General features: G+C 39.7%; 3 protein-coding genes across 3 annotated transcripts; 2 read left to right on the top strand and 1 right to left on the bottom strand.

Moving 5' to 3' along the window:
* Positions 1–18: 18 nt before the first annotated feature.
* knstrn (kinetochore localized astrin (SPAG5) binding protein) lies at positions 19–2,474 on the top strand. Its single transcript, XM_084560759.1, has 9 exons — positions 19–103; positions 390–456; positions 539–656; positions 770–799; positions 891–990; positions 1,115–1,229; positions 1,327–1,388; positions 1,657–1,731; positions 1,814–2,474. The coding sequence occupies exons 2-9, from the start codon at positions 435–437 to the stop codon at positions 1,940–1,942; spliced, it is 651 nt and encodes a 216-aa protein (XP_084416885.1). The 5' UTR covers positions 19–103; positions 390–434; the 3' UTR covers positions 1,943–2,474.
* Positions 2,475–2,490: 16 nt separating this feature from the next.
* LOC311499679 (adhesion G-protein coupled receptor G6-like) lies at positions 2,491–14,491 on the bottom strand (the record flags this gene model as incomplete). Its single annotated transcript, XM_084560758.1, has 17 exons — positions 13,755–14,491; positions 13,458–13,598; positions 12,958–12,996; positions 12,725–12,865; positions 12,552–12,584; positions 12,281–12,364; positions 10,827–10,983; positions 9,169–9,331; positions 8,149–8,283; positions 7,933–8,043; positions 7,802–7,838; positions 5,817–5,917; positions 5,605–5,729; positions 4,625–4,893; positions 4,425–4,518; positions 4,070–4,350; positions 2,491–2,675 (listed from the first exon to the last, which is right to left on the bottom strand). Exons 1-17 carry the CDS (start codon positions 13,822–13,824, stop codon positions 2,491–2,493), a joined length of 2,166 nt encoding a protein of 721 aa, XP_084416884.1. The 5' UTR covers positions 13,825–14,491.
* Positions 14,492–16,480: 1,989 nt separating this feature from the next.
* mtif3 (mitochondrial translational initiation factor 3) lies at positions 16,481–19,187 on the top strand. The gene is made up of 4 exons (XM_084560756.1): positions 16,481–16,548; positions 17,138–17,597; positions 18,239–18,390; positions 18,741–19,187. The coding sequence occupies exons 2-4, from the start codon at positions 17,141–17,143 to the stop codon at positions 18,972–18,974; spliced, it is 843 nt and encodes a 280-aa protein (XP_084416882.1). The 5' UTR covers positions 16,481–16,548; positions 17,138–17,140; the 3' UTR covers positions 18,975–19,187.
* Positions 19,188–19,309: the final 122 nt, after the last annotated feature.

Here is a 19,309-nt window from a genome sequence, read left to right as displayed (position 1 = left end):
CGTAGACAAACCGGAAGAAGCGACAGAGGGCGGCACGTTTTAAAAATTCTTACGGTTCAGTTTTGACTGTTGACAAGTCTAATTTGCAACATACCCCAGAAAGGTAGGCATTCATGTTGTGTTATTAAACTAAATCATATTAGTATGTTTAATTGCTGTTGAACAATTAACTTGCAGCTAAAATAAGCTAAACTAAGCTAATCTAACTGACGTTTATGTTATTTTCGTATTTGGGGAAATCGAACCAAGCTCCATTCAAAATACGACAGATTTTATGTTCCGGGCAGTTTGAAAGTGTGGCATTTATTTTATTTCTTCATATGTATATATGTTAAATGCACGTTTATCCTATAAATATGTGTAGTTAATCGGATTGTTTCTTCATACAGGTGCATTTGTAGTTGCCTGCATTGTATTTACTGTGGAATAAAAACATGGCTACAAAAATCCCAAGAGGTAAGCAGATTCTGCTGTTGATTTTAATGTGAACAAAACACAAGCAGTGACAATACGCTGTTATCCATGTGTTTACCTGCAGAAACGAAGAAAACAGGTCATAAACTTGAATCCAAAGACGCTGTAGCTGGACCCCAAGCAGCAAATGCAGGGCAGAAATCAGATGGTATCCTTAAACCCCAAAAAGAAAACCTAGCAAGGTAAGAAACAGCCAAGAAATAAACAAACGTCTTAAGATTGTTTTGAATCTGACGGCTCTGTATTTTCCCTTCACTGCTGCTGATTTCCTTTCCCTTCATCTTTTGTCTTTTAGAAAAATTGTTGCACCTAAAGTTCACAAAGGGCAAGTATGAATTACATAACATATGCAGAACTTTACAGGACTTCAGCTGGACTTTTTTTTCTTAAAACAACTTTATTACAAATTACCACAGGATCTCCACCAGGTACGGGCAACAGGCCGAGCTCAAGGAGCAAAATCAGCATTTGATGGTTGTGAATGAGGAGCTGCAGAAAAACCTCTCAGAGACACAGGTGCAGAAAGCAGTGGCTGAAAACATATTTTAGATTCATCTCCTATTCTACTGTTTTTATTTACACATTTATTTATTCATTCGCCATATTCTGTTATAATATGAAATCCATTTTTATGTCGCAGCAAAGAGTAGCTGAGTTGGAGCTGCAATTCAGTGACCTTGAAAAGGAGAATGTAGACGTTCAGAGAAACCTTAAGGACTGTCACGTTCTCCTAGTTGCTGCCAAAATAGATCCAGGTGAATATAAACTATATACATATGGATATAAACGCGGTTTATTTATGTTGTTGTTGTTTTTTTACTTAATAGAAATTAAAATGTCTTTCATTCTTAGTTTTAGGAGAAAAGGTTGGCGACGCAGCACGACAGAATGAAGAACAAAGGAAAGAAGTTATGGTACATTTTCTTTATTTTTACTTGATGTTATACAGTCTGTACATGCATGCTTTATCAAACTCACACAATAAACTGCAAACTGGAGTATAACTGAAATTGAAAAGATGCACATATTAGTTTGTTCCATGCTACATAACCACACAAATGTATATATTATATAATATTATGAGAACCTTACATAATTATGTTACATATCCTAGACACACGCAGCATTTTAGCTATCCTAGACAAAGCCACCTAGTAGACCTCTTTATTGTCTTTATTTCAGAGTGTTTCCACAGACCTGCTGAATGAATTAAAGGCCTTTGGTGATGTTGCATTGCACCAACGTTCTCAGCTAGAGGTGAGTAGTCAAAGTCTCCCCAGGGTTTTATTCCCCTGTGCTGTTGCAATTTGAGTTAATGTTCTATTTTGAAAACTTTCAGGGTATCCAAATAGCCATGACGGACCTCATTAAAGCACGAGAACACATGGCACAGGAAAGGGAGACCTTTTCCCTGCAGGTGGCGGAAATGGAAAAAGCTCTGGAGGAAGCGGAAGCTCTCTTACAGTAAAGGTGTACAATCATTCCCCTGTTTAAAATGAGCTGTTTTATTTTATTGTATTCATGCATAACTAGTGTTTTAATGTTAGTGCTACTAAAAATGAATAAAGGATTCTTATGTCATGCTTCTCATGTCTTCACGCACAAGCAGGTTTTTATGGTTTGAACATGGCCTATTGTGCATCCCCTCATTTAGAATAGCGTGTGTTCATATGAGTAGAAACCTTGTACAGTATATTTCTAACTGGAGGTATTTTATATATAAATTGAAGACTAGCAGGATTCAAAACAATTCAAAACAGTAAATATCTAGCTTTTCTGCTGATTTTAATGTTGCATTAAAAATGAATGAAAATTGTGCAAAAACAAATTCTGGTCCAAAGACAAACTAAACCATATACTACTAAAGCAATCTTCCCATATGTTAAAAGCACTGGATAAATAAAGTATCTATATATCTATCTATCTATTGCAGGCTTATAGTACAATGTTATACATCAGTGCACTTTCCACCTGACTCCTTGTAATTCAAGCGTACCACAAATGTGCGCATGCTCCTCATCCAGTATATGATGAATTTTGGCTTGACATGTTGCCGTAGGGGTTTTCATTGCTGTCCAGACTGGTTTTAAGCGTGGAGGTGGACATGCTGCTGGTGCTGTTTAAGTGGCTCTGATCACTCACGCCAGCGTTGACCTCTCCTGAGTGGCTGGTGTTGTAGTAGTAGATGAACAGGAAGAAACCTGGCAGACAGAGGGAGATGGTCACTTATAGAGACTGGAAAGGAGTCTTTTTAAAGGAATCTTTTTTTTTTTTTTTGTACTCATTAATCATGTATTGCATTCAGTAGGCAGTGGCTATTCAGTTTTCTTGTCTTTCAGTTGCATTTGCAGCTTTTGTTTGCCTTTTGGGCTTTAATCCACTTAATTCAGCATCATCTGATACAACAAAACAATGTTAATGTTGTAGTAACCAGTTCAGTTAACTGCTGTGGCATCATGTGAGCTGTAGCAAACCCACCTTGTTAATAAAATCGTGCTTTGGTCCCTCGTTACATAATCCTGTGTTAACGTATTTAACCATTTGAGACATTGGCAACTGCTTTTTTAGTACCTGGGTTCAAACCTGGATTAAAACGTGCCTCCGCATCTGATCCAGTCCTATCTATGGAAATAAATGTCGCAGTGCAACATCATGCAAAGACCTACTGTCAATTATGGATCACTCCTCTGCTTCAGGGCGCATCCCGACATTGTATTATGAAAACGAAGGCGCTATAAAGTCTCTCTTGCTCACTGACAGCCCACATTAAGTTATTATTTGTTTGTTTAGTGTCCACCATGGCGTCAGTTGTTTTACGAACTCTGCACAAAGCTCAGATTATCAGTGTGGCACTTGTGTGTTCACACGTTCGCAAGTGGCCCAGGACATATCCAAATGTGGTTTGGGTGTGTTCGCTTAACGTTCATACCAGGCCTGAACAGAGCCACAGAAACAAAACCATCTACATTTTATCAGCTTATGAAACTTAACAGTTTATTTTGATCTCAACCAAATCAGACGTAACATTATGACCACCTTCCTAATATTGTGTAGGTCTCCCTTGTGCCTCCAAAACAGTTGTGACTCATCAGAGAATGGACATGGACCTTCTGAGGGTGTCCTGTGGTGTCTGGCAACAGAATGTTGTTAATGGATGGCTTTGGTCCTACGGGTTGAGGGGAGGGGCCTCTGTGGATCATTGGATACGTGATACGATCAGTTTAGGAACTAGTGAATTTGGAGGCCAGGTCAACACCTTGTGCTGTTTGATTTGTTTAGAAACAAATCAAACTGTTTTTGTGTGTGTCTGTGTCAGGCTGCATCCTGCTGGGGATGGCTGCTGCCATCAAGGAGTGTCATTGCTATGGGGTGGGGGTGTCTGGTCTGGTCTAGGTGGGTGCTACATGTCTGAGTAACATCCACATGAATTCCAGGTCCAAAAGTTTCCCAGCAGAACATTGAATTGTCACAAGACAGTCAATGTTATTTACTTCTGTCAGTGGTCATAATGTTATGTCTGATCGGTGTATGATTAAATTAAAATATTGGCAAGTTGTGGTGGATCATATCCATGCTGTTCACAGTTGTTGGATACCTTGGAAGGAGTTGAGGACTGTGAATATGTAGTAGGAGGGGATCCTGAGGACTCCGTAGGCAGCGAAGGCAAAACCCCACGTGATACCCAGCATGCAACACAGGCCCATGATGGTCAGGATGCCTTTGCCATTCTGGCCCATTTGAGCATTAGACTTGTTTCTCTTGAGACAAAAGAGCCAGGACACGATGACAATGAAGGTGGTGAAGGTGAAGAGGAAAACCACCACATAGTAGCCGATGTTGACAACGTAATGGACGTCACTGTCTATTATCCAGCACCTTGGAACAGAAAGATAAGTCAGCTTTTATGAATTTTAAAAATCTGTAGACTGAAAAATTATATATCAGCTTACAGGGTCGCGTTGTTTTCGGCATTGTCGACGGGGATGATCTGTTCTCCGTATTTTCCCACGATGAGCAGGACAACCACAATTACACTCGGTATTGCTGGGAAGGCAAGCAAATAACAACCAGTTAGCCAGCACAACACAGCTAATGTCACGTTCCGCTGTCAGGTTTCTTTCTAAATAATAAAGAAGCTGCGTGAACTCACTCCAGCTGGTGACAGAGACTTTCAGTATGTAGCGACGGATACCGATTTTGCCGGCCTTGTACAGCTGCAGGCAGAGGTGGAAGGCCTGCACAGCGAACCAAGTGAAAGTGGCCAGCAGGAAGTAGTGCATGACAGCCGCCATGGCCTTACAAGACGCACTGTTGTTCAGATTTGCCACATAGTTGTTGATTAAGAAGGTGAAGTCAAGGAAGAACATGGATGACACCAGGTGGATGAGGAGCCTTGTGGATTTGCTGGCCTTCTTCTTCCTGTAACAGCAGATTAATTAACAGAGAGAATACACAGGATCTGTTAGGGCAAATGTTGTTTCGTGACTATACCGCCTACTGAAACATTTTGATTTCTATTGGGTCAGTGTTTCATTTAATTTAATTTTTAATGCAAATCCCCCACTTCCTTTTCATAGAACCATATTTAAAGCAAGCGGTTTTGAACTAGACGCTGCAGTGCAGTCTGAATGGGTCTTGCTGAAAGACTCGTCTCTGATCTGCCTTCTCCATCTGTATCCCGTTCTTTACTGGCACTGCTAAGCTTCACCTGAAGCTGTACATGCTAATAGCAGCTCTTTGAATGTCAGTGACCGCAAAGTCTGGTTCGCTCCCAAAGATTAATGGCAACATCCAAAGCAGGGACAGATGCTCTGTCTGGAAACATAATATAGTTATTTTCATGACTGCCACAATGAGGCCACTATTCAGGAATCTCATTTCCCTACTGTAAATATTTTGAACGTGACCTTATACCAGCGAAGTGGACTTATTTACATGAACCAGCCGTCATGGAAAGGCGCAGTTATCCAGACAAGATGTTCTCTGTTTTATACTACTCGTTAATAGACAGGATTAGGTGTTACAACACCTTGTGCCCAGCTACATAAAAAATGACTTGGAAAAAGGGTTGCACATTGTTTTTTGGATATATCTGAGCAAAAAGGCACCATATGAACAAAGTTTTGCTACCTTGAAAGGAAATATATGAAGAGGACTATGCCGAGGAAGAACATGGACAAGCCGCAGCCAACTTGAGTGATGATGTTGAGGTTGTTCAGGTCAGAACTAGAGATGGTTTCACCGCCAGTATCTGTCTGCAAAAGGCAAAATAAAAACAACACTTTTAAGGACTCACACGAATTGTCACTGCAGTTCAGGTCATTAAAGAGGATCAAACGCACCAGTAAGATAGCGAAGAATGTCAAATGAGTGCACTGGCACGTAATGTTGCCTCCAGTTATGTTTGTCACACATCCATAATTAGTCCAGTTTGGCTTACTTCCTACAAAAACAAGAATGGAGCATGTGAGGAGTGCAGAGCAGAAACTAGAGAACCAGAGGGAGGAGATAACTTAAGAATAAATCAAATAAATGTGCCCAAGAATCATCAAGAATTTAGCTTCTTAAAACTAATCTTGCGCTGTGCATCACAAGTGTTCTCATTCAATTATTACAGTCGAAACACAACAGATATTTCAGTAACATAATAATAGTGCCTACACCTTCCTGTATCTTAGGCTTTTTTTCGTGGAAAACAGTTTAACATGTTAAAGAAGAAAAAAACACTGGTGTTACAAACATTGATAATCGTTCTGTTCTATTGGAGCTACAGTGTGAGGATTTTGTTTCAGCCTTCTAGCAGTATTTACATAAGCATTGTGGAGGCAAGTGCATAAAATGTGCCGCTTTCTTTCTTTATTTTTATTATTACTTTTTTTATCTGGATCATAAAAAATGTTTTCTTGGAAGCTTCTTAGATTTGACTGTATTTCTCCTGACCAATGGAGATTGATTTCGTAGAACCCACAGTTACACTCATTCTTTTATACTCTATTCTTCTATTTTAAAGGCTGAATTTAATCTTTTTCTCTGGAGTATCAGAAAGTTTTCTTGAATGCTTCCCAGGTTTCATTTTATTCTTACTGACCACCAGAGATTGATTTCATAGAACCCATGGTTACATTTATAACTTTTATACTGTAATGCTTTCTTTAAATGTAGAGTTTAATTTTTATCTGGAGCATCAGGAAGTTTTTTTAATTCGAATGCTTCCAAGAGTTATTCCTCCTGACCACCAGAGTTATTCCTCCTGACCACCAGAGATTGATTTCATAGAACCATTGTTACATACATAACTTTTACACTCTATTCTTTTCTTTTAAGACCGTTCTTATTTTTGTCTGAAGCATCAGAAGGTTTTCTTGGATGCTTCTTAGGTTATTTTTTATTCTGACTGTCAGAGATAGATTTCATAGAACCATTGTTACATTTATAACTTTTATACTCTATTCTTTTCTTCATCTTCTTCATTCATCTTTTGTAACCGCTTGTTCCCGTTAAGGGTCACGGGGTCTGCTGGAGCTTATCCCAGCTGTCATCGGGCGAGAGGCGGGGTACACCCTGGACAGGTCGCCAGTCTATCGCAGGGCTAACACAGAGAGACAGACCCTATTCTTTTCTTTTCTTTTCTTTAAAAGCAGAATTTAATATTTTTATCTGGCGCATCAGAGAGTTTTAGCAAATGCTTCCTAGATTCAGTGTCATTCCTCCTGACCACCAGAGACTGATTTCATACAACTATGGTTACTTTTATAACTTTTACACTTAATTATTTTCTTTGATGGCAGTTTTTATCATTTATTTTTTTCCTGAAGTATCAGAAAGCTTTCTTGAATGCTTCATATGTCCCATTTTATTCTTACTGACCACCAGAGATTGATTTCATAGAACCATGATTACATTTTTCACTTTTATACTGTTATCTTTTCTTTAAAGATAGAGCATCAGAAAGTTTTCTTGGATGCTTCCTAGATTGAATGTTATTTCTCCTAACCACTGAAAATATATTTCATAGAACCACTGTTACTGTTATAACATTTCTACTCTGTTCTGCTCTGAAGGCGGAGTTTTTATTTTTGTCTGGAGCATCAGAAAGTTTTCTTAAAAGCTTCCTAGATTCTATTCTATTTACTTTCATCATACGTTATCACTGGTGGCATTGTTTTTATCTTTTGTAATGACAGTAACTTACCAGGAATGTACACTTGGACATAAATAACTGGGCTATCTTTGTTAGCATCTGCAGCATACGTTGGTTTAAGAGGTTTTAAATGGCATCATAGCAATATCTTACATCAACAAGATAATTATAATGTGGGAAAAATACCTTCACCATCCCATGAATGGCACGATGGTGCCCCTTTCTGCAAACACAATAACAAAATCACACTAAGTTTGCGCTTTTTAAAGGGTAAACAAAGAAATCTAAAATAAGAACGAAAAACATATTTAACTTACGTATTGAATGTTCTGAAAATTGATGTTTATTGTGTCTGTGAGATTGGAGATTTCGGCTCCCATCTCAATTGCTAAAACCTCATCACCTAAAACAGTGCTGTTCTTCTCATCCTAATAAAAATTAGAAACAACATGTTAACATAATCACATACTGGACATAATATCGTTGATCTGTAAATTTGAAATACATTTTAAACCTAGTCCCCCCCACCCTACCTGCGCCATGTTAAGAAATCGGAAAACAGCTGCAAACGGTTCACTGGTGTTTGTAACGAAAGCCTTCTGAAAAGCTTCCTTTGAGACGGTAACAGACCTTGAGAATCCAGTTAGAGCTCTTCTGTCGTCTATAATCTACAGGAAAGAAAACAAGCATTGTTAAAACTGGATAGTGCCGTGAGATTATCAAGCACACAGATTAAAAATTTGCAGTCAATCTAAGTCAGAACGTATAGCAGTTACTAACACCCCTAATTGCAAAAAAGCTATAATTTATAAAACTGTGGCAACCATGGTTCACACTCTTTTATTATGATCTATAACATGACTGGTGAATAAATGACGAATAAATGTAGAACCTAAAACATACAACGATCAGGCAAAACATTATGAACTAATATTATTATATTATAACATTATGACCTTCCAAATATTGAGTAGGCTTTTCTGTATGTTCCTGTGTCAGGCTGCATCCTGCTGGGGATGGCTGCTGCCATCAAGGAGTGTCATTGCTATGGGGTGGGGGTGCCTGATCTGGTCTAGGTGGGTGCTACATGACTAAGTAACATCCACATGAATGAATGCCAGGTTCTAACTTTTCCCAGCATGACACTGAATTGTCTTAAGATGGTTGATGTTATTTACTTCTCCTGTCAGTGGTGAAAATGTTGTGGCTGATCGGTGTAAGAAGAAGTCAGATACACTCAACTGAAGTGTAAATACTCACAAATTTTACTTGTAATTTTGGGAAATACTAAAGTAATTTTAGTTGAAGTTAGATATTTGTTGATAACCGGTAGTTCATTCATCTATGCAGCATCCCTGGCAGACCTCAAAGGTTTGGTTTTGGTTTTAGGCCCCCCCCCCGAAAACCTCCATGTGCAGTGTAAAATTTGCTAAAGCTAAACCCCAACCTGACCGTATGTTAGGAGGTGGCTGAGAAGAGAAAAAAAAAAAAAAAAAAAAACTATTCAAAGGTCTGTAATGAGAATGAAGGTCAAACAAGAATGATGAACCTACATTTATGCTTTCATTTGGAGATGCATAACCAAACGATATTTCTTCTGCATCCTCGACACGTGTTTGCTTCACTAAGATTCCCGACACTCCTTCTCCCACAGACAGTGCTACAGAAGTCCCATTCAGCGTGGAAGCGAAACTGGACATGTCGTTCACCATCTCACTGTTGACAGGTTAATATTTATGTTAAGATTTTACATAAAATATTTCAGTGCTGAAACAAAGGAGATATGTGCGAACCTTTGGAATTATGTGTGTGTTCTTTCATCTTAAAATACAGCTAAAACAAATGACAGCGACAAAAGCCCCTTAAAAAAAAACAAAAAAAAAAACACTGCATACCAACACGAACATATCGTTGCAAAGTATGGAATGATTTGATTGATTGATGATTTTTGGGGGGAGTTTAACAAAGTATCTACAAGACAGCCTCAGTGGGATGTCCAATAGCTCATTGTGTTTGCTTATACTTAAACATATGGATATCAGATCACATTTTATACATCTCAAGGGGTTATCCTCTAATAGAACTTGAATTTGAATTTGAATTTTAAGACCAAATAATACCGATTAATTTCCAGTGAAAGTCAAACATAGCTTGAGAAAATGTTAGAAAATGCATTAAAAATCTAAAAAGTGAAATATCTCCTTTACTAAAGTGTTCAGACCCAACATTCTGTGGCAAAATTATGGCCATGTGCAAGTCATGAAATCCAAGGAACTCCACAAAACAATAAAACTGTAGTGGGACATAAGTCAGGGTGAGGGTATGAAGCCATCTCTAGAGCTCTGAGTGTAATATTTGTGTATTGGAAGATGTTTGGAACCACCAGGAAACCAAGCAGTTTGAGGAGGTGCCCAGGATCCATTTTTGGTCAAGATTATTTTAACAAAGCTTCAGAAATCCTTTGCAGAGGTGGAAGAAGCTGCCATCGCCTCTATAGAAGCAAGAGTTGTGGCGTTAGAACGAACAACAGGGATCTAAGTATAAGGCAAAGTCTAAGAACCGGGTCGCAGTTGCGAGTCGTTCCTATTTTCTTTTAAGGGGAAAATACATTATCCCCAGACTGGCATCTTAAAAATAAATAAATATTAAAACGAGCCAGTCTTTTGAACAGCTCTTTGAAAGGAACAGATCCACAAGAGCCGGCTTCCTTCAAAGACCCATAAATCCCATCTCAGACAGGAGTCAGAGCACTGGACACCAGGTTCTGCAGATCACCTAGCTGACGCATCTCTACAGTGAAGCATGGTGGTGCCAGCATCATGTTGTTAAGGTTTCTACAGAATGCTGAGTGCACTTTCTCCTCAGGCTGTTTCAACAGATTGTCACTAACGTACCCTTAGTACGTTACAAATGAAGGTAAAAGGTGTCTGATATTCATTTAAAATGAAAACACTAACAAAAGTGAAAGGTCCGAACACTTTCTGTTTGCTTTCCTGAGTTACAGGACTTCTGGGCACCGGGTGTAGTCATGACGAGCTGATGTGTCAATAGACGCAGATTTTTCTTTAAAGTTCACTAACTGGAAGTCAAAGAAATTTCATTTCCAGCGTCTGAGGAGAAGCAACAACAGTGGAAATGTTTTGGTTCTGACCCCATTGTCATAGATTTGCTAAATCTCAGCGAGAAAGTAGAAAACGTATATATTCCTTACGCAGCTTTGGCCGCATCAATTGTTCCTTCCTCTGTACTTTCTAGAGTTACATCCAGCTGCACTTCCTTCTCAGGCTTTTTCACCGGATTGTCACAGTTGATGCACTTGGATTCTGATTCTGTCATGTTGACTATGTACTTATCCGTGAGGTTTGGATCTGAAAGGGAGGGACATCTAGTTTTATCTCAAGCATTAGCATTTCTCCAATGAAACATCTGAAGCAATATAAATAAATTAGGGTGTTTATTTCACCCATGTGTACTTATTTGTAACGTTATTCTATGAGATTACATCAACACCAATGAGCAAAAAAAGTATCAGTGAAAAGCATTATGTCATACACTGCCTGGCCAAAACAATAAATATATTTATTCTAATATTTTGTTGGACTGCCTTTAGCTTTGATTACAGCACACATTCACTGTGGCTTTGTTTCGATAAGCTTCTACAACGTACAAGATTTATTTCCAGTGTTACATTAATTTTTTTCCCAAGATCTGATCACTGCGCAAAGCCTTCTCCTGCACATCCCAAAGATTCTTAATGGGGTTAAGGTCTGGACTCTGTGGTGGTCGGTCCATATGTGAAAATGATGTCTCACGCTCCCTGAACCACTCTTTCACAATTTGAGTCCGATGATTGTCATCTTGCAATATGTCCATCCAGTCCATTGATGGAATAACCTGGTCATTCAGTATATTCAGGTAGTCAGCTGACCTCATTCTTTGGGCACATAATGTTGCTGAACCTAGACCTGAGCAACTGCAGCAACCCCCGATCATAGCACTGCCCCCACAGGCTTGTACAGTAGGCACTAGGCATGATGGGTGCATCACTTCATCTGCCTCTCTTCTTACCCTGATGCCCCCATCACTCTGGAACAGGGTAAATCTGGACTCATCAGACCACATGACCTTCTTCCATTGCTCCAGAGTCCAATCTTTATGCTCCCTAGCAAACTGAAGTCTTTTTTTCCAGTTAGCCTCACTGATTAGTGGTTTTCTTAAGGCTACACAGCTGTTCAGTCCCAATCCCTTGAGTTCCCTTCACATTGTACGTGTGGAAATGCTCTTACTTTCATTATTAAACACAGCCCTGAGTTCTAATGTTGTTTTTCTTCGATTTGATTTCATCAGACGTTTAAGTGATCACAGATCACAATCAATCAGGATTTTTTACCGACCACATTTCTTCCTCAAAGACGATGGTTCCCCACTATCCTACCAGTTTTTAATAATGCGTTGGACAGTTCCTAACCCAACTTTAGTAGTTTCTTCAATCTCCTTAGATGTTTTTTCTGCTTGAAATCCAGGTGGTGACTTTTTTTTTGGCCAGGCAGTGTATTATGTTGTATTGTTCGCTGGTTGCTTTCTCTGGTAGCAAAAATCCCAAAAGTGACAGAAGTCTGAAGAACGGCGGAAGCAGCAATATCCACACATTTATTTTTCACTTACTCAAGGTTTCTGGGCAGAAACTTTCCTCGTAAGCAGATGTTTTACAAATTTGTTTTAGCGCCACACATCCACGGTAAGGGGGTTCTAGATAAAATAACAAAACAAAACATTGAATCAGGAGAAAGAAAACGAAAAACAAATTTTAACCTTTTAGAATGTACTGCGTTGTTTGTCGGGTATTTAGGATTTTTTCACAATTCAAAATTTTATATTACTTTATACTTTTATCATTTTCCCACCCCAGATTGAATTGTAAAAGAGTATAACTTACCTTGGATACTGAAGTCACATGCAGGATTTTGACCTAAATTTAGGTCCAAAAAAAAAAAATAGATTATTGAACCAATAAGATTTTACATTTTACTGTGTGGTACTCACACTGAAGTATTGACTTTTGGAAAATAAAAAAATAAAAAAAAACAATTAACAGGAATATAATGTCACCTGTGCGGGGAAAGTTTCTTCTGGTATTATTCCCATACAGAACATACATATTCGACTGCCTATTGGTGTGCCATTTTGACATGTAAAGAACGTAAGAGTGATTCTTTTCCTCCATTTGAGGCCAGGGGTCATCCTGTTTTCCTGAGAAGTAAAAACAGAAACACACTAACTTTTTCATTTTGTTGAAACGCTGAGCCATTATTCTGTGAGCGTAACAGGTAAGCCAAACTTACTTGGTTCACTTTTCTTCACAAATATGATGCATTCATTTTCTGGTGAAAGAGTTTACCGCAACATTACTTACAAGCAAACTATAATAAACATTATATGAAAAATAAAATAACGTGAAATACATTTAGAGAAGTTTAAGAGAGGCACAGTTAGAACCCAACATGTTAGTGCTGTTAATACCATGAGTGATCACTGTGGAAAACTGGAGCGGTAACACAGCCATGTTTTGAGGAGAACACATATAAAATCTAACACAAATAGATGGATCAGATTGTTGGTTTCAGAAATGGTCAGACAGAGCTGCCGGCCAATACCGGACAGGCAGATCTGCTGGACTATACTGCCCTTTTAAAGTGTCCAAAGCCACAAAGTTTGGGAATCGCCGTCTTGATTCTTAACATTATATTGTGTAAACACATTATTTATGTATACAGTGTTAATTGTATACATAAATATATACATGATTATTAATACATGATGATTAAATCTGTGCTTGACTCACCTGAGACACTGATATTCCATTGTGTTGCGTTGAGGATGCCATAGAAGTTGTCAGCAACAACGAAGGCATTTTTCACATTGTTGTCGAAACACTTTCTGACTTTTTCATCTTGTTTCTTGTCCTTGTTTTCTGGGTCTAGATCTAAACAGATCCACATGACAAGTTAAACAAGCTGACTTTTCATTATCCTGCTCACAACATACAAATCAGTTACATAAACTGACACGCTTTCAAGTTTCCAAGTTCAGCTGTGATAGTACACTTCACGTCAAGCTTCAGAAAAATGGATTTACTTACGAACAGGACAAATGTACAGAAGAAAAAAGCCCGCCAACAAAACCCAAGCCATCCAGCCGCGTTGTGTCATGTTGTTTCGATGGCATTAAATCTCAGGATTTGCGATCCATTCACTTCTACAGTAGATGAATAACTCTGAATTCTATTTCCTTTAATGGTTTACCAGACAAAAATAAGTATTTTAATTCTTATCGTCCCTTGGTTGAAGTCAAAGCTGCTGCTACACAGGAGTAAATACAAGCCTCTGAACGTTTTGGTCAGTTGGATATGCCAAACTTTGCATAGTTACCCGCTGAAAACAACATTTGTTTTGCAAATGTACAGTTTCTGAATATATAATAAGGCAGGGCTGTGCTACTCTCAATGCAAAACAGGAACAGGAAGAACATCATGCTTGGATGAGAATCCAGTGCTGACGTAATGAATGGCAGTTGCTACAAAGCACCGCTGTATAGACCGACTTGATTAAAATAATGCAAATGTGTAAAAATCTAATAAAATGCATAGCAGGAAATATCTTCAAAATATTGTACGACGATCACTAATGTAATGAGAAAAAGCATGAAGAGACATGAAGACTCTTTTCATTCATTTTCTGTAACTGCTTATCCTCTGGAGAGTCATGGGAGGTGCCTACCTCACGGTAGAACAGATTACCACCTCATAGTGGGTAATCTCTGCATTAGTGGGAAACCAGACATGTCCACTTTTTGAAGTGCATTCTGTCGCAGGATCTGTTGTGTCACAGAATGATCTGTCTCCACCACATCACTTTCCTGCATCTCTCTGGGAGTTACAGGCCACATGTTTTCACTCTGACCCTTTTCCACACAGAAGAAGAGCTTCATCTTGCTTTGAATTTTTGCTATTAGAATTTATTTATTTCAGTTTCAAACTTTGTGTAGAGAGTGTTACAAAAAATTGTGCCACATCCACTAGCACAGGCAAAATGATGGCCCAAAAGGACAAAAATGCCCCTAAGGATGTCTGAGCGTTAAATAAGTATCTAAGTAAGAATTATGAATTAATTCATTCATCTTCTATACCCGTTTAGTCCTGTTAAGGGTCACGGGGGTCTGCTGGAGCCTATCCCAGCTGTCATCGGGCGAGAGGCAGGGGTACACCCTGGACAGGTCGCCAGTCCATCGCAGGGCCAACACAGAGACAGACAACCATTCACACTCACACACACACACCTACGGCCAATTTAGAATCACGAATTAACCTAATGAGCATGTCTTTGGATGGTGGGAGGAAGCCGGAGTACCCAGACACAGGGAGAACATGCAAACTCCACACAGAAAGGCCAGCCGGCCCATGGATTCGAACCGGTGACCTTCTTGCTGTGAGGCATCAGTGCTAACCACCTCTCCACTGTGCCGCCCGAATTATGAATTATTATATGTTATTATATAAATTATGAATTTGCTGATAATTATTAAATTGTGGCAACTCGAATATCTGACAGTACACTGGTAAGACTCATGGTCTAGGGAAATTTGATGTCCTTAAATTTACTGTAGGTGTTTTCCAGTCTTTCCAACAGAGGCAAATTTCCATGTCTCTTTATGTTTAAAAAACAGAGCCTGTATGTTCCAGAGCTGATAAGATCTAGCTGTTGACACATTTATGACATTGTCTAGAACGGGATGACAAGTCATACTTCCCTTTTTACACTCCCAGCCCCGTGTTTTTTTATTTTTGTTGTTGTGTGGATCGTGTTATCATTTGAGTCAGAGTCTCTGTACGTACATTTAAATTCTCATTCGCACTAACAGTATTTGCAAACATGCATTTAGCCCGTTTGTGGTTATACTTGTATTGCATATGAGTTTGCGTTTTCTTTACCTCAGTGTTGCATTTATGTGTCTGTGCTTCATCCATTCACCCACACTTTATTTTGAGATCCTACACTCCCCAACAAATGCTGGCCCAACAACTGACCACAACAATTTTTTTTCAACCATTTTATTTTTTCCCACTAATTTGATATTTTAAGAAATACACTATTTCACACATTTAGTAAGAGCTAGCTGAGACGATTGAGACCTCACACAGGCTATCTGTGCATTCAGTATGACCGTACAGCCAGAAGCTGGGTAGCTTAGCTTAGCTTAGCTTAGCTTAGCATCAAGACTTCAGGAAGTCAGTGCTTCCAGCCAAGAAACAATCTTGGACATAACCTATTGTAAATCCACAGTATTAACAGAACAAATGAGAATCAACACATTATAACTAGATGCTAGATGCTAACTAATGGCTGCTTGTCACAAATTTGATTAAGAATATCGAACATAAAGGAGGTTCCTGGTTTGAATCCATCGGCCGACTGGGCCTTTCTGTGTGGAGTTTGCATGTTCCCCTCAAAGGAAGGAGTAGCCAGAAAACAAAACTAATAAAATGCAAATTCTTCTCCGTGTCTGACAAGTGAGTGAAGAGATAAAAATGTAATGCAAACTTTTTTCCACCAGCTTTTTACAGTTTATTTACACTGCCTCTTTAACAACTTAAAAATGTAATTTAGATGATCACTAAATTCTGCATTTCATCCTCAGATCTGAAAGTCTGGGGAAAGTAAAACCAGAATAATGTCTATTATTTGGTTATGGGACTGAGCCGACCCTTTAGTTTATAGGTGTGTTTCCTATTTTGTCCGCCAGAGGGCAGCACATTAGGTGTGTTGCACATATCCGATTCAAGTTAGAAGAAGAAGAAGAAGAAGTAAATGGCGGAAGAAGATCTAAAAGTCGCCCTGCTGCAGGCAGAGAGCACATATAAACGACATTGATCAACAGTGAGTAAAAAGGCAATGTAAAAACGAAATTTGGGGGATTTAATTCCTCTCGAAATTATCGTTTATTGTCTAATGTGACCATTCCTGCCAATATTGATGTTTGTAACCTGCGGACTCCTGTTTGTTGGTCTAATTGGAAAAGAAGGACGGTTTAATGACAAAACTTGAGTGCATTAGATGACACTGTTTACGGGCCAGTATCATGTCAGCAAGTTTTTAAATTAATTCGGCATAGCGCTGCCTTGGATTAAACGTTAGCTTTTACACCGAGGTGGCTTTGTCCATGCTGTATTCGGTTTCCAAATTGACATGCGAAAGATTAAAGTGTAAAACATCCAAAAAGTAAACCACCAAGTCAGAGTGTGATATCCCGAATGATGGAGTGAATCCTGACAATTCCGAAAATTTTCTTCACGGGTGGCTTGTGTGATGGGTGCAGTTACTAACATGAAGACAGCCTTAAATTTGACGATTTTCGAATGGAGGCTGGCCAGGTTTGGATCATGAGGAAAATGGGGATTTTTCCCACATCTGTATGAACATGCCAAATTATGTGATTCACACAATCAAATCTTTCCTTTTTTTCTAGGATATGTCTGCAGGTTCTGTGAGGTGGCTGCTGAGCCACACAGTGAGAAGCGTGTGTGCTGGCAGTCCTGCCTTCTTCACACAGACATCGAGATTTACAATATGTTGTGAAAGATATAACATAATCGCTGCCTCCTGGAGATGGTCCCCTTTCTGCACGGACGTACGCGGTACAGAACAAGCTCCTGCTCCAAAGAATAAAAAGGGGAACCCAAAAGCTCAGGGATCAATAAGTAGTATTGGTCGTAAGATCCCTCATCAGCAGATACAGGTGATAAGCGTCAGCGGCGAGGACCTGGGCGTCTTGCATCGTGCAGATGTGATCAGAATCATGGATAAGGAGGGTCTCAAACTGGTGGTGCACAGTCAAAACAAAGACCCGCCGGTTTACCGTCTGATGAGCGGCAAACAGATCCACGAGGAGCAGCTGAAGCAGCGTGACAGTAAAAAGGCGAAAGCAGGTGTGGGGTGGTAACCTGTTCCCAGCAATTACCTCCAGAGTGATTTAACAGTTGGGCGGCACAGTGGAGAGGTGGTTAGCACTGATGCCTCACAGTCAGAAGGTCCCGGGTTCGAATCCATGGGCCGACTGGGCCTTTCTGTGTGGAGTTTGCATGTTCTCCCTGTATCTGCGTGGGTTCTCTCCGGGTACTCCGGCTTCCTCCCACCATCCAAAGACATGTTCATTAGGTTAATTGGTGGTTCTAAATTGGCCGTAGGTGTGCATGCGAGTGTGAATGGTTGTCTGTCTCTCTGTGTTAGCCCTGCGATGGACTGGCGACCTGTCCAGGGTGTACCCCCGCCTCTCGCCCGATGACAGCTGGGATAGGCTCCAACAGACCCTTAACAGGATTAAGTGGGTACAGAAGATGAATGAATGAATGAAAATGATTTAACATTTAATTTTGTTTGCTTTTTAATTTTTCAGGGGTTTTTAAATCACCATGCCTCTAAAACATGAAAATTGATTAAACCTGAAAAAGTGAAAATCAGTTCATGCACAGCTTGTAGTTGTGCAGAAAGTCTGAGGCCAGGATATTCAATCTCTGTTATCCTGCAAAGCAAATCAAAAGCAATTTAAATGTGTGTATTCCATCCACAGTTCCCGTGCAGGTGAAGGAGCTCAACTTTTTGTCCAACATCGGGACCCACGACCTCGCCACCAAGCTGAAACAAGTGGAGAGCTGGCTGGAGAAGAAGCACCACGTCAGGATCACGCTGCGGTCCGGACGTTCGGCACCTGGAGCCAACCTGGTGAGGAAGAATTACATTTTATTATTTAAATCAACATGGGAGTGAAAATGTGTGGGGACACAATTCATAAATAATACTGGTGAAGTGTGTCTTTAAAGGCACGTCCAAACATTTCTATTGATGAAGGAAATCATATTTAAGCACGATGAGTAATAAACTTTTTAAAGTGCATTTAGTTTTTAGTGTTACAGGGACAAAAGTATCCTTGAATGCCTCTGATATATAGAAAATGCTGGTTTAAGTTGAAAACCAAATAGTGAGAAGCCGTCTCCGCTGACAAGAGGGCGAAGCTCCAATGTATAAATATACTTCCAGGAAAATCTTAAAACATTTGTGTGTTCTTTCTGCAGGACGTCACTTTGGAGAAAATGGTGGAACAAATGGAGGTAGAGGTGGGATTCGTCACCAAGCCGACAGTCATACGAGATGGTAAGGCGGCCATGTGCATTCTCCGACTGCCTTCGGCAAAGGAACTGTCACAAAAAGCAAAGAACAAGTCTGCGAAGTCGTCAGAGGCCCCTCAGAGCACGGCGCCCCCTGTTAGCAGCACGGACACGACGGAAGCGTCCACACAGCAGCAGTGAAACGATGGAAATAAAACTTTTTCAGAAAAACACGTTGAAGTCTGTGCCTGAATGTCACGGTCAGCTCTTCAGACTGTCTCACTTTGGGAGCAAAGGTATCGGACATGGATACGTTATAGGGCACAAGACCAAGGGCCCCTGGAGCAGAGGCTCTGTGATTTTCAGTAATTGAATGTGTTGTAAAGGGATGTAAATAGTAAAACAATAAAATGAGAAAGCAATGAGGCAAACGATGACTGTGTAGACAACCATTAAAAGACCCAAAACAACAACAAACACGTGCAAAATAACTAGAGCCACTATATGACCAGACACTAGATGAGACACAAAATACT

Source organism: Chelon labrosus (assembly GCF_963514085.1).
Source record: "Chelon labrosus genome assembly, chromosome: 14".
In the NCBI taxonomy this organism is placed as follows: Eukaryota; Metazoa; Chordata; class Actinopteri; order Mugiliformes; family Mugilidae; genus Chelon; species Chelon labrosus.
The sequence above is the reverse complement of the archived record's forward strand: the minus strand, read 5'-3'. Positions and strand labels throughout refer to the sequence as shown.

What these genes read in the sequence shown, in the direction of transcription:
- mtif3 (XM_084560756.1), top strand. Translation starts at nt 17,141, where the DNA reads ATGTCTGCAGGTTCTGTGAGGTGGCTGCTGAGCCACACAGTGAGAAGC. An exon ending in CAGTAAAAAGGCGAAAGCAG is followed by an intron (nt 17,598 to 18,238) that starts GTGTGGGGTGGT and finishes TTCCATCCACAG; the next exon opens with TTCCCGTGCAGGTGAAGGAG. An exon ending in CGGCACCTGGAGCCAACCTG is followed by an intron (nt 18,391 to 18,740) that starts GTGAGGAAGAAT and finishes TTCTTTCTGCAG; the next exon opens with GACGTCACTTTGGAGAAAAT.
- knstrn (XM_084560759.1), top strand. Translation starts at nt 435, where the DNA reads ATGGCTACAAAAATCCCAAGAG. An exon ending in GCACCTAAAGTTCACAAAGG is followed by an intron (nt 800 to 890) that starts GCAAGTATGAAT and finishes AAATTACCACAG; the next exon opens with GATCTCCACCAGGTACGGGC. An exon ending in ACCAACGTTCTCAGCTAGAG is followed by an intron (nt 1,732 to 1,813) that starts GTGAGTAGTCAA and finishes GAAAACTTTCAG; the next exon opens with GGTATCCAAATAGCCATGAC.